This window comes from Antechinus flavipes, chromosome 3, assembly GCF_016432865.1.
Source record: "Antechinus flavipes isolate AdamAnt ecotype Samford, QLD, Australia chromosome 3, AdamAnt_v2, whole genome shotgun sequence".
Taxonomy (NCBI): domain Eukaryota; kingdom Metazoa; phylum Chordata; class Mammalia; order Dasyuromorphia; family Dasyuridae; genus Antechinus; species Antechinus flavipes.
Genome location: NC_067400.1, coordinates 248874082 through 248890031, shown reverse-complemented (window position 1 = coordinate 248890031; position 15950 = coordinate 248874082). Strand labels below are relative to the sequence as shown.

The 15950-nt window shown below is 30.5% G+C and overlaps 1 protein-coding gene across 1 annotated transcript in view; it reads right to left on the bottom strand.

Annotated features, from left to right (window-relative positions):
* Positions 1-15950, bottom strand: part of TMPRSS15 (transmembrane serine protease 15) — a 142367-nt gene that overhangs the window by 77987 nt on the left and 48430 nt on the right. The window contains exons 7-9 of the mRNA XM_051990586.1: positions 11743-11862; positions 8461-8569; positions 3075-3181 (exon numbers count right to left, since the gene is read on the bottom strand). Of these exons, the coding sequence (XP_051846546.1) occupies positions 3075-3181; positions 8461-8569; positions 11743-11862 (336 nt within the window). The remainder of the gene's footprint in view (positions 1-3074; positions 3182-8460; positions 8570-11742; positions 11863-15950) is intronic.

The window sequence follows — 15950 nt, the reverse complement described above, 5'->3', positions numbered from 1 at the left end:
GAGAATTACAAAATAACCTGAACAATTTAAGCATACACTTGAACTTCACCTACCTTAAATATGTAAGTACATATGTACACTGAAAAGTTTTTTTAAAAACCTAAGTATACATGAAGCAAACATTTCCAAAACTGTAAATTTGAATTATTTGTCTCTTGATATGTTCCCTGCCCCTCCCTTCTAAAGTATTATCTGTTATTGAACAAGATAGTCTTAAGGACAAAGCAATAATAATAACTAATGAGCTTTCACATTTCTAAAAAGAAAAAGAAAACATATATTTTGATAAGATAGAAAGAATAATTTTGAAACCAAAATGAAAATAAAGGCAGAATGGGTTTTCTCAAAATACAATCTTTCTTTCCAAAAAAAATGCTATTTTAATTTGTCATTTGTTTGTATTTGCATTGTTTTGTTGCGGTTGTTGTTGCCTTAGTAGGATGCAAGCTTCTTGGGAGCAGGGACTCTTTCTTTTCTGTGTTTTGTAGCCTTAGTATTTAGCACAATGAATTATCTGGAAAAGCCAAAGTTGATTAGAATAATACCAGATGACAAAATTTTAGGCCCATAAAATATAATTTGAGTTGTTGTTGTCCATTGTCATCTAACTCTGTGAAATCATTTGGAGTTTTCTTGGCAAAGATACAAGAGCAGTTTGCCATTTTTTTTCTCCTGTTCATTATACAGATGAGGTAATTGAGACAAAAAGGGTAAATTGACTGCTCAGGATCACAAAACTAGTGTTTGACAACTGAATTTAAACTTAGGTCTTCTTGGCTCCAGGTTTAGAATTCTATACACTGTTTAGCTGCCTATCAAGAAAACACATCCTAAAGTATGATCAAAATGAATATTTTCACCATTAGAGAATCATTCTTTAAATGCTGTGAGGCTTTTTGATTATCAAAAATAATCCTCCCATTGGAATGCAAATTCCCTCTTTGTGAAACATGTTTGTAATTTGGTTTCCTTAAAAAATCTATCCACTTAGGTAGGTTTCCCCAAAATTTATGTAACAATTTTCCCAACTGTCTTGTCATATCATCTATGAAAATAATTTTCTTATCTTTCATGTTACTGAAATAATATTACAAACTTACTATAATTTTATAAAATAAAATGCTAATATGCAATCAATTTTTTTAATAAATGCTCTTAATTTCATAGGATTATAGAGTTTAAAGATTTAAAGGACTTTTAAGGTCATCAAGCCTAATTACTTGAGGGAACTGTAGCTCAGAGAAGCAATGTAATTTGCCCAGGATTTGAACATGGGGCTCCCAGCACTTTTCTCCCATGTACCAAATTGTTTTTCAAAGATAAAGAGAAAATTTGACAGTGGCAGGAATCAGAGGATCTCTCCCTTCCTTCTTCAGTAATATAGGCTAGTCCACCTACATTACATGAATTTCCTTTAAAATATGTTTATGTATTGCTTTTAAAATCTCAGGGAAAGTACAGCAACAGAGTGACAACTATCCTTTTAGCAATAACATTCCAATTTTTTATTATGGTTTATCTCTATAATCATACTTCATTAGGCTGCAATTCTAATTTCCCTTGCTTTCATTATGACTTTAGCAGTGCTTTGGTCAGAGGCAGTGTGAAATAATGAAGTACAGGTCACTATTCTGCATCTGGTGCAATGGATCACTCACAGCCTACGAGTTCAAATAAACAGGATTTTGTGTGTGTGCCTTCTTGTTGTTTTTACTAAAAAATTCCAATACCTTCCAATAAAAGTACATCTTAAAGCAGTTAAAAGTAGTTCAGAAAGCTAAAAGATGATAAAAGCTACAAGCAAGATGGTTAAAAGTAGTTGATAAAGAGATTCCCTAAGGTTTGAGTAGCTCCTAGCTAAATTCTTTTAAAAAAATAGTCCAAATTGCCCATAGTTGGGTTTAAGGTTAAAGTTAGCCTATCCCAGGTTATGTTCCAGAATATGATAGTCCTGATTGGTCCTGTGGTACCAGTAAATTGTATATATGTGTCTTATGGAAAATGGCATATGTGTGTGGTTATGAGTATGGCAAATGAAGCAGAAGGTCACTCTGGCCCTCTAATTCTGCTATTATCTCAAATAGCTACAAATGAAAAGTGTAGGCCCTGGAGGCAGGACCCCCATTTCTTTTATTTCTTTCAGATACTTCTTTTCTAGGGCACCACTTTACCTCTCAACCTCAATTTTTTTATTGGAAAATTAGAAAGACTAATACTTGTACTTGTACTTGTATTGCCAACTTCACTGTGCTATTGTAAAGAAAATGCTTTGCAAATATTAAAGTATCAAAGAAATGGAAAGTACTAATTACTACTTTGAAGTAGACCTGGAATTCTTGGAAATATTTAAAGAAAGGATGCCACTATACAAGTTTCATAGAATAAGGAAATGACTTATGAACTAAAAATGAAAGTGATAGTACTTTTACAAAATACTAAATCCACTAAGAATTATATGAAATATTTTCCCCTTTAACAATATATTCTGAAGGTGTATAATAGAAAAACTTATTTCTAATCATTAGAGACCTAGTTGTCAATAAATAATTTTTCTCATTAGTTTATATCTTAAAGTTCAATTATGATTTAAAAATCATCTATTTTAACCTTTAAAAAATGAATCAGTGTAATTTATTTTAATATCAAATTCAACCTCTGAATGCCACTACTGGTACAGAATATATTAATTTCCAAGACAGATTGTTCTATTGCTGACAGTTCAGATAGTTAAATAGTTCTTCTTATTGAAACTGTGTTTCACAGGTAGTATAATATTTTAAAAAAGAAACCAGGTTGGTAACATTCTTAGGAATAATCATAATTATTTTGTAAATTCTTTACAACTTCAAAATTTCAATCATATTGATTTATGAATATTAGCAATTCTCTGAATTAAAAGTAATGATATAAAAATCGATTCTTTTGATTTAAACTATAGACAAATTATTTTGTTCCTTTAAATGATCAGAAGTTAAATATAAATATGGAATTTAATAAAAAAGTTAAAAGTAATAAAATGATATGAGAACGTTTTATTCACTTCAATAATAGATTTGGATAAAGTACCAACTTACCTCTTAAAATTTTGTTTGGTCCTATGCCTTCATAAATATTTAACATGTCTGAATAATAGGTATCAAAAGTACTGAAATTCAGCTTAATGGAAAAGCCTTGATGCACACTAAATAAAAGAGAAGAATAGATTATTATATTCCCTCAAGAGTTTTCTTAACTTGTAATGTATGATAAATTTGAATTTGTCATCTTGTGTGAAATATTGGGATTAGATTTTGGAAATGTGAATCTCAATATCATACTAATATTAGTATATTTTGAATAAAACACTTTCAGCTAAACAATTTAAAATATAAACATTACAGTTACATGTATTTACATGTATTTACATCTCTCAAACCTGAGACTTGAAAGAGAAAAAATCATAAATGTAAAAATCTATTCATAAGAATTTTGTGCATCACTCCTTAGTTTTTTTTCTATTTTCATCTTAGAAACATGCTATACACAACATAGATGCACCATATATAATTATGATATAATAAGTAACATAATTTTAAGACAATTCAATTATTATGTTCTTATGATGATAGATATCTACCAATAGATCATCATGTAAATTATTATAGTTTATGCACCAACATATGTTGCAGAGGGAAATAAACATAGAGAAATCAATAAGTGTTCACTTGTTCTATGAATAACTTGATAAAATCCTCAATATTAAATCAATATACACTTTTATTTTCAACTATTTCATCAGAAGAATGGTCGAATGTTATAAATAGCATTATGTCATTATTTCATCAAAAGAAGAAATAGAAATATAAGAAGGAGGGAATTGTTTCTCTCTCCCTCTACCCCAGTTCTTTTCCAGTCATCACAAATGATTAGGAGTTAATGTTTTAATAAGATATCAGCACCTTGTTATTCCTTTATTTGAAAAGAAACATCCACACTGCTGCTTAAAGGCAAAAACTTTAGTCATAAAACAAGATTTCCAGATGATCCCTAGAAGAAATAGTCTAATTAGAGTGAGGGATGGGTGCTCTTGAGTGAGAAATGGAGGGTTTTCTCTTTTTAACTCTACTCTTCTTATCTGACAAAGTGTTTGACCCAGCAGGAGACATCTACTTTTGCACCTAGAGAGTTTGCTGACCCAGTAGGAACAGCAGCAAGCAAAGAATTCTAGATAGACATCAAGACAGACTGATACAGGCCAGTCACTTGAAAATAAAAGTAGCTTTGAGGAGCATGATGACTGTCAGTAGAAAAAATAGACTGTCAGCTATCTAGTTTTGGCAATCAATTGGAGGGACTTAAGAACACGAGTTGTAAAACTAAACTTATGACTTGATTTGGTCACACATGTGCTTCATAACCAGTTTACTCTAAGTTCGCACTCACCCTCCCAGAGATATGTGCACTAGTAGGAAAGCATATCTCAAATTTGCAGAGGTATTTTGTAGCTACTGTTTTTACTCTACTATTTTAACAAATGGCTTTTTATGAGCTACTCATATACTGGGCTAACTGATAAAGGAAAGTATCAGTTGATATATTAGTATCAGTATGATTTCAAACTCCAAGACTACACTGAAACTTGTGGGAGTAGATGGTAAACTCTAGTGGGGTAACCCAGATGGTAGTGCTACAAAAGGAAAAAAAAATTTTGGTGAAAAATTGGACTAAGCAAAGTTAATCCAAGGAAATTTAAGAATGTTATTTGGAAGGACTATGATCAGATGAAAAATAGAAAAAAATCTAAAGAGACTTTTTTGACAAGCTTTTGACCATCAAGTAAACCATGAAGTAGACATAATACATCTAGAATTTCATATTACAATCCTGGATATTCTTCTTGTAGTAGTAAAAATATCATTGAAAGAAAGAAAGAAAGAAAAGAATGAGTATCTGGATTAGATCAACTTTATAAAAAGGAGCTCTCTTCTGGAAGCAATACAATATGGAAGACATTAAAGAACAGATTCTCAAATTACCTGAAGGAAAAGAATAAAACCTGGACAAGAAATTGAAAAAAGAAAACCTCCGACCTCAAAAAATGAACAAAAGAAAGCTAATATCTGCTTAACTATCTGTGCAAAGACTTTTTGAGAATAATATACTTGTGTATTAAAGGAATTTTTATTGAGATATTAAAACAAAAACTTCTCCTCTTCTTCTCCCCTTCTTCTTCTGACATTTCACAACAGACCATATCTTTACTATCACACAAGTAACTTACAGGTATAGAGAATATAGTAATCCAAACACATTTATTGTTTTTGAGTATCAGTAAAGAATTTGATTTAGTAAAGCATTGTCTTCCAAAGATTCCCAATTACACAATATTCCTTTAAAGAATTAACAATAGAAATAAACTTGTTCAATTATATCCAATAGGCTCATTTTTGCGATCGTCATATTTGCAATTGTCATAACAATTCAAGGTAGAGTCCAAATGAGCTAATTTCTCTGTAGACAATATGGCCCTTATGAGGCTGATTTCATTAACGTTCAGAATATGTCACTTCTACATTATAAAAATGATCTATAATCACTCAAAACAGTTTATCCTATTTAAACAGGAAAAAAAACCTAAATGAATGAAGAAATTTATTGTCCAGATTGATATGTAGTTTGAGAAAAAATCTATCAAGCTCATTGATCAATTTATATTATTTTAGAAAGATACTGAAAATGTTCTTTGATCTGCACCCAGAATTCAACATGAGCAAGCTATATCACCTTGGAAAAATTATGAAATTCTGTTAAGACCTAAAATTCCTCCATGAAACAGCAACCCACCTTTTTTTCTTTTAATGCCAAATGGTCTTCTGAATATGTTTATGATTAAGATCCATGGAACACTATACTTTTTAAACTACTTTAGCTGAGGACCACCCAAAATTCACTGGAGGAAAACCTGGTGGGCAGGCATAATACAAATAGGTATGTACGTGAAGTATTGTTATAAGAATGTAACCAAAGAAATAAATAGTTTTTAAAAATGATCCAGTCATATAGGAAAACTGAGAGGTAACCAATGACAGACTATATAATCCATTTGAATATTTCTGATGTCAAGAGAATGTGAGAAATATCTACAATACTTGAAAGCAACCTATTTTAGAACTATGGAAGGACATTTGAGAGTATTGAATTAGTTGCAATATACATCATTGAAGAAATATCCACATTGATGAAATTATAGATCACTTAAGAGTAATTTGCTGATATTATAAAAAAAGAACAATAGGATATTATTTTCCACAGTGAAACTGCAAAAGCCATTTACAAACAACAATTGAGTCAAGTTAATTATATATATGTAGCATCTGTTAATATATAGGTATGAATGAAACAGTCCTACAGATTTTCATCCAAATATATATCAAGCCTGGACAATATGCATTTTTATTAATTTGATTTTTTCTTTTTGTATTAGTCTGAATTCTGAGTTAAGTATCTCATTGAGGAAGTCACTTGCAAATAGGAGAATTAGCTAGACATTCAGAATCTATATAATCTACCATCTGAATCTGATTGTACTTTGTATTAGTGGCAAATTTTTTATGTAAGCTTGTCTCATTGTTTTATACTCATTGAATATTAATCAGATTGTCATTGAACAAAAATCACATATCTTTCAAGAAATTTAAAATTATTTTGACATGTATCCCCATAGCTCAGCACAATGCCTGCCATGTTGTGGGTACGTAATAATAAATGTTTATTGGATTGGTCTCCCTGTTTTAGGGAACTAGATTACAAGTGCAAACTCACAGGTCTAATCTCAATGCTGAATGGTATGGAATATATGTCCTGTTATATTTCTGACCTGAGTCAGTTTGACCCTCGTTAGGTACACTGGTGGCACTCCACTTCTGGTAGTTCACTATATAGGTGCCACAGTTAGTGTGTACATCTAATTTGTTTTAGTATTAGTGTATTTCAGAATTCAGCGATTCCAATGTTACAGCATTTACTCAAGCCACATTTTTAGACATATTTTTCATGATTGTTCCCTATACTCACCTTTATAATAAAGTCACTAAATATTAAAGCATATATTGATTTAATTTGGACAGCTTTATCCAATTCTTCATAAAACTTTCTATCTGCTCATCATCCTTATCCTCCATATGCTATAATTTATGTTGGCATTTAATTTGCAATTATCTTATTAAACATAATAATATAATAAAATATATAACAATAATGTTCTTACAATTTGCAAAATGTTTTCATGAGTGTTATAGCACATGTGCTGACCATAGACCCCCATTGAACTGATATTTTAAAAAAATTCTGATATGACAAAAATACCTGTATCAATTCTTTCATTTTCTTCTCTAAGAAAAATTTACGAGGCATTCTTCTATTTAGCTGCAATTTTTTTCACCAACTATTTTTTGTTATTATTCTCTTCCTCTACTTGTATATCATTGAACAAAAAGCCTCCCCTTTAGAGGACCAATAGCTCAGATAACATTTAGACATAACATTAGGGATTGTGCAATTATTAATATGCTCTGTTCCATTTTCTCTCACTCTAATACTGTCATTGTAGAAGCAGAAAGTCACTGCATAGAATTACTTTATATTCTTTTTTTTCATCCTTGCTGTGGCCATTTCATTGTTGAGTATCTAACTACTAATGATGAGCTTCTCACAGTGAGTCTGGCATTAGAACAGAAACAGTCTGCTCCTAGTACTGTAAGTAAAAGCATTTCAACATGGTAAAATCTGAAAGAGCTTTTGTTTCATTGGCATAGAATCTGAGAACTCAAGATCACCTCAATATCACAATAAAACATCTTATTTTGAACAAGTCACATTTCTGTAAAAATCCACCTGGAAGGTTATTTTCTGTTATGTATTTGTTGAGACTATGCCAGTTTATCATAATGGTCTATTCATCCATGACAGTTGTTAAACATTGAATGAGAAAATCAAATAGAAGTTTAGTTAATCCAATTTCATTATTAAAATAAAAGAAAGTAAACAATGTCTGACTATGTAATTTGGCAGCCCACTTAACAGCTTGGGTCCCATTGCATATAAATGGTTTCATTGAATGGATGTCAAAATATAGCACAACACATATTGAAAAAATTTTAACCATTAAAACTATTCTAAATGGGTCATTGTATTAGAAATCTTTCACATTTAATCTGCTATAATGAGAATTAAAGATTAATACCAACATCCCTATTTTTGGAATATCTGATTTGATCTAAACCCTCTTAAAATGGCAATAAAAAAAGAGACATAAATAAGATTCTTTTCTGTTTTAGACATCATTGGGTTAGGTACAAAGGGTTAAATATTTAAATGTTAGAAGCAAGAGTAAATTTTGCAGCAATAGTATTCATTTAGATTGAAAATGAAAATAAAAAGTTTTCATTTTTAAAGAAGTAGCAGTAATATTATATTACATACCGTATAATCCACTGGCAAAAATTATTTGAATTGTGAGGTTTTGGATAATTAAGTGAATGGAAATATCCAGTGGAACCAGTCAACATAAAATTTCCATCACAAGCTGTAGCTGCAAAAAAGGGGCAATTAATATTTGTCAATCAGGTCTGGAAATATCTCCCAAAGTTTTAAATTGTCTTAATATCAATAATTGAGTTATAGTTTCTTTATTACAATCAGTGCTGTTTCTATTTTTAGTAATGGCTAGTGGTTTACTAAATAAAATGTTGGGTCCACAATTAGAAAGATTTGAGTTCAAATCTGGCTTTAAACATTAATATCTCATATAGTTCAATCAACTCTTTATTGTATAAAGTTATTATGTTAGTGAAGAAATAGATAGCATCATTATCAACTTTGATGATGATTCTAAGGCATTAGACCTGACCAAGTTAGGATCCCAGAAAAGATTCTGGCATTTAAATAGGTGGAAATGTAAAATTTTATACTGAAGTTTAAGAAATCACTTTCATAAATACAAGATGAGGGAGGGATAATTAAACAGTAGTTTGTCTGAAAAAGAGAAAATATTTCAAGGAACCAAAATGGAAACATTCAAATATTATAGAGCTACAGCCCAGATCTAGCAGCTATCATGATGAACAAAGGAGAGCTTGGAATATGATATTTTGTAAGGCAAAAGAGTATGATTACAGCTAAGAGTAATCTATCCAGTAAAAATGAGTATAATCCTATTGGGGGAAAATGGATATTACTTTCAACTTTCAAGATTTCCCAATGAAAAGAACTAAAAAGAAAATTTGACTTTAAATACAAGACTTGAGAAAGGAATAGAAAGACAAATGTAAATTAGAAATCATGAGAAATTTAATGTGGTTTATCTGTTTATATTCCTTACAAGAATTTTATTATCATTAGGGTAGTAGAAGGAGTTTACTTAAGAGAGAACAGGAATGAGTCTATTATGCTGGAATGATTGCAAAAGAAAAATGTATATGTAAGAAAAGAGGATGCAATAGCAGGAGGGGGAAGGGAGAGGAAGATTGGGGGAAATTATTTCACAAAAAATCATGCAAGGAATAATTTTTATAATTTATTGGAAAATGAGGGTAGGAGAAAGTAGGCAATTTTACTCAATTGAGCATAGAAATTCATTTTACCCAACAGGGAAGTAGAAGGGAAAAGGGCTAAGAGAAAGGGAGGGGGGGGGGTTGATAACAAGGGGAAGAACAGATTAAGGGAGAGAGGGGCAGGATAAAAAAGGAGAGAAAGGAGGATAAATAGAAGAAAATAGGATGGAGTTAGCTATCAAAATTACACAGTTAGCACACAGTTTGCAATAATAACTTTCACTGTGAATGGGATAAACTCACCCATAAAGCAGAAGATAAGAGGAGAAGATGAATTAGAAAACAGAATTCAATAATATGTAGTTTATAAGAGACACACTTGAAATAGAAAGTCACACAGTTAAAATAAGGGGCTAGAGCAGAAACTTTACCTAAAACAAAAAAGTCAGGAGTAACTTTATAATCTCAGATAAAGCAAAAGAAAAATATACCTAACTGAAAAAGACAATCAAATAAACAACATTTTGTCAAAAAATACCATAGACAATTAATTAATATCAATACAAAACATAAGCATCAACTGGCATAGAATTCAAATTCTTAAAAGAAAACTTAAATGAAATAAAAGAGGCAATAAACACTAAAATAATTTTAGTTCTGACTTCACAGGGGAAGAAAATAAAAGCCAAATTCCAAATTGTCAGAAGTTCAAAGGATATAAACAGGTAGTTTTTCAGAAGCAGAAATCAAATCTATCTACCATCACATGAAAAATGCTTTAAATCACAAATGATTAAAGAAATGCAGATTAGAACAACTCTAAGGCATCACCTCATACCTATCACATTGGCTAACATGACTAAAAAGAAAAATGAGAAATGTTGAAGGTTGTAGAAAAACAGACACACTAATACACTAAAAAGAAAAAGACCTGTAGAAAGAAAATAGTTATAATTGCTACTTTTGTGATGGCAAAGAATTGGAATTTGAGGGGATATTGATCAACTAGGGAATGGCTGAACAAGTTGTAGTATATGACTATGATGGAATATTATTGGGTTATAAGAAATGATGAGGGAGATAGCTTCAGAAAAATCTGGGAGAATCTATAATGAATGAAACAGAGTGAAGGAAGCAAAATCAGGAAATCATTGTACACAAGACACAGTGATTGATATTGTAATGATGATCAACAGTGGAAAAACTTAATTGCCATAGGCATCCTGAGAGAGAGAGAACTATGGAGACTGAATGTGGGTCAAAGCATAGCATTTTCACCATTTTTGTTTGCTTTTTTTTTTCTTTCTCGTGTTTCTTCCCCCACTTTTGATCTGATTTTTCTTTTTTTTTTTCCAGGATTTTTTTAACTTTTTATTGGCAGAACCCATACCAGGGTAATTTTTTACAGCATTATCCCTTGCACTCACTTCTATTCCGATTTTTCCCCTCCTTCCCTCTACCCCCTCCTCCAGATGGCAAGTAGTCCTTTATTTGTTAAATAGGTTACAGATATCCTAGATACAATATATATGTGCAGAACTGAACAGTTCTTTTGTTGCACAGGGAAAATTGGATTCAGAAGGTATAAATAACCCGAGAAGAAAAACAAAAATGCAAGCAATTTATATTCATTTCCCAGTGTTCTTTCTTTGAGTGTAGCTGCTTCTGTCCATCCTTGTTGATCTGATTTTTCTTTGCTGCCTGACAAATATGCAAATATGTCTGAAAAAATTGCAGGGATGCTACCTACACAGATGGAGAAGATTGCAGGTTTGAGTAGTGTGATGTACACACTATGGAGCACTGAATCTGAAGTCAGGGCTACTAGGATCAAGTCTCATTCAGAGGACTTGAGGATTTATGCTTGAAGGGATCATAGAGAAGATATAGCCTAACCCTTTATTTTATAGATGAATCGGACTTTGAAATACCACATAGCTTTCAAAGAGAAAAATGATGAAAGAGTTTGAATTTGTTTTAATGCTAGTGATCTTTGTTATAGATGCTATAGATAGATTAGTTATAGATGTGATTTTCTCCATCTTTATCATCCAAAGTGTGAGAAGGAGCAAAACCTGTTAGTGGGAAGTAGGCTAAAACTAAGATCCACAGTATAAGGGATCTATAATCAAGAGAAGAGGACAGTCTACAGCTGATATTTGATAGAGTAGATTGATAAACACATATAAACTACAGCATAACAACTACTTACCACAAATTCTACTACTTTCATCCGAAGCATCAGAACAGTTTGGTTCTCCATCACAAAACAGTTCTTCAGATATACAGTTTAGAGTATCAGCGCAAAGTTTTGAACCAGGGAGGCATTCAACTGAGAATTAAAAAAAAAAAAAAGATAAGGAAAAAAAATTGAATTTTCCTTTTCTATATTGAATGAACTACTAAGTACTAAGTTTGGCCATTTTCAATCTAACTCTGTAACATCTAAGATTTGTGTAGTATACAGTAGTCATATACTAATTCAAATGGAAATTTTTCTATATATGATAGCTCAAAGAATAGAAACTGAAAATCAAAAAGGAAATTGAATATCAAGAATACAGGGTTCTTGGAAGTGATTTCAAAACAATTAGAGTTTAAAACATTGGCAATCTGTGCTAATATCCTACTTGGATATTTTTGTTGTAGTAAGCACAGCACAATCTTATATGAAAGGTTCCATCAATAGCTTAGCTAGATTTGGAGAGGTTTAATTATAAGCAGATTGGTCACTAGTAATAATTTTTTATTTGGCCACAACTGATGAATGCCTCACCAAGAGTTTTTTAAAAATTCAAATCTATCTGGATAGAGGAAACATTCACACCAACTTAAATTTTTTGAAATATTAAATTTGAAATATTTAAATACTGCCATCATATTTTGAAGTCTACTTTTTAATATTGATACTAATCTTGGGAAAACATTTTGTGGTAATTTGGGGAGATCAAAGATTAAAGTTAATTCCCATTTGGTAATCATTTGGTAGAGGTCACAAATGTATTCTTTTTTGGGGATGCAATAAAAATAATATACACATGCAATATCAGATATACTAATGTCTTATACATAATATACATTCAATAATTATTTGATGAATGCTAAAGGACCAAATAAATTTAAAACAAACTTTTAAAATATTTTTATATTTTTGAGAGACTTGTGGGGAAAGTGTAAAGGCATGTAGGTTTACCTAGGCATGACACTATTTTTAGCCTCTATCACATCCTCCTGCCCCATTGAACACACAGGAAAGGTCAGAAGATTTGAGGGCTTCTGAATACTTGTTTGATGTTTAAGGGTTAATGATTTCTCCCTAATATATGATATTAATAGTGTATTGCTGAAGGATGTACCAGGAGAGGGAGAAGATGAATACTTTCAGGATGATTGTGATTCATTTTAAGACAAAGTGTCTTAGAGTAAAGTGTAACAAGACAAACTGCATGATAATGTGAATCTCTCAGAACCAGAGGGAGAGTATTTAATAAGACTGGGAAACAATATATTAGATGAAGAAAAATGGAACAGAGTCAAACTCCAAACTGAAGAAAGTAGAGAATAAAGTCTGAGAAAATTCTGAACATTTCAGATTTGCCTGACTTTTACTAAAAAGACAAGACTATCCTTTGTAACATGATTGACTGTTTCTGTTATTAATATGGTCAATTATATTTGTTGTTTTCCTAATATTAAACTAATCTAGTACATAAATCTAAAATGGTTATTGTGTATAAACTTTGGTTATGTAGTAGTCTTTTCATTAACATTTCATTTAATATTGCACATTAGAGATTTTTGTTTATCATTTTCTATCTCTATTTTGTCATTCCTTGGTTTTTGTAAAGATCACATTCATATTCTAGAAATAATTTGGAAGGATGCTTTCCTTATCTATTTTTGCTGAAATTTTACACAATACTTGAAATAATTTTTGTTTGAATTTTTGTTTGTTTTGCTTGAATGTTTGATAGGACTCATTTGTAAATCCATCTGAGAGTTATGGGTTTTTTCCCCTTTTTGGAATTCATATGACTTGGGTAACGTATACTTTTGGAATTGGTTTGTTCAAACTATATGGTTATGTTAATCAATGCATTTTACATTTTTTATAAATATTCATAATTTCAGTTTAGTTTTTAGTTTTTTGTCATAAAACTGTTTAGTTTCATATGAACATACGAATTTTCATATGAACATTTGGTTTAATAAAACATATATTCTCAGAGTTTTCTTTGCTGTGAATTTTCCTTTTTAATTTTTGATCCAAACTTTTTTATACTCTTTCTTTAATTTAGGCTAATTATTTATTTTTGGTAGTTTTTACAGTAGCTTGAATCAATAAAAATTTTCTTTCAATTTTAACTTCTTTGGTTTTCATAATATTTTTGGTATTTTATTGGGCATATTCTGATTGCTTATTTTCTACTTTTAAAAATTTGAGGCCCAATTTATTTATATCTTCCCTTTCTCTTCAATAAGGTTTTGATGTGTTGTTTCATTATTTTTATTTGATGAAATTTTTTACATATTATAGGAGTTGTTCTTTGATTCATCAATATTTCAATGCTAAATTTTCTAGGTTCAATAAATTTTAATCCTTCCTTCAAGTATATTATATTGAATATGATTTTTATTACATAATTTTTAGTATAGACTATTTAACATTCTTGCTTTTCTATGCTTGTTTGTAAGTTTTTTGAGGCTCCAATACAGCATCAGTTTTTGTAAAGGTGTCATTCAATCCAAGAAATATATATATTCTTTTCTGTTCCCATGTAATAATCTCTAGATATTGATCATCTCTTTTTTCCTTAAGTTGCATTCAGAGACTAATGTTTTTCTTGTTTATCTTAAGTGTATCTAGGTTTGAAAGGCGATCATTAAGGTTGCTCATTAGTATAGTCTTACTATGCAGCTTTTAACTCAATCAATTTTCATTTAACTATTTATGTGTAAATAGTTTTATATACTGATGTTAATTCATTATCTATGACACCTTTAAGCATTATGTAATGTGCCTACTTATTTGTTTGATTTATTTCTACTGCTTCTCAGACTAAAATCAGTTTGCTAATACTAATCTTTTGAGTTTACTCAAAGTATGACTTTGATGCAGCTTCTAATTTTAGTTCCACGAATCTTGATGTTTCAAGTCTATTTCCAATAGATAATTTTGATGGATTCTACTTATTCATTCATTATATTATCTTCTACTTTATGAGTCAATTCATTCTCATTCAAAGTTATGATTGTGAATTGTGTATTTCCCACCATCCTGTCCCTTGTACTTATCTTTTCTTTGCTGATCCCTCCATATCTCTTTCATTTAAAAATTTTTTTATTATAGCTTTTTATTTACAAGTTATATGCATGAGTAATTTTACAGCATTGACAATTGCCAAACTTTTTGTTCCAATTTTTCCCTTCCTTCCCCCCATTCCCTCCCCCAGATGGCAGGTTGACCAATACATGTTAAATATGTTAAAATATAAATTAAATACAATATAAGTATACATGTCCGAACAGTTATTTTGCTGTACAAAAAGAATCAGACTTTGAAATACCACATAGCTTTCAAAGAGAAAAATGATGACAGAATTTGAATTTGTTTTAATGCTAGTGATCTATAATTAAGGGAATGTGTTTTCCCTTTATTTCCTCCTTTTTTCTTTCCCTTGCCCTGCCCTTGTTTATATCTTTTCTCTTTCTATTTTTCTTTTTAATTGCCCCTTCATGTGTTTGCCTGCCAATGTTGTATTTTGTTTTACTTATGACTTTATCTACCTTGCCATCATCACAATTAATGAGTTAAGATTAATGTATTCTATGCTATATTGACTTTGTGTGTGTGAGTTCAACATTTCTTCATCTGATTCAAATGAAAATGAAGCTTGTGTTACGTTTTTCTTCCCCTTTGTTCCCCTATTTCCCATTCCATGTTCAAATATCTTAACATTAAAAATTCCTAATATAAGAAATATCTCCTTCATTCCCCTTTTTGTCCCAATATATTTCCCTATTTTCTCATTCCTTTCTTTTGAGAGCATCAAAATAGAATAGAACTATCCCAAATCCCTTTGCTTGTCTTATTTACTTTTTTCAATGATGCTTAAAAGATACTAGGATTTTGATAGGACACTTTTTTTCTCTTCCTTTTACAATATAAACAGTCTATCATCATACAATTTGATACAACTGATTAAATGTCATGTTCTTTCTATGTTTTTCTCTTGACTCCTTCCTAAGTTTGTATTTTAAAGAATCTATTCAGCTTCAGACCAGTTAAAAATTGTAATGGAGGTGAAAATGGCTAAACTATAGTGGTGGCTATATAAATGGAGAGAAGACAATATATTCAAGAGATCATGACAAAGTAGGAAAGACAGTATTTGGCAAGATGGTAGGAGTAAAAGTGAA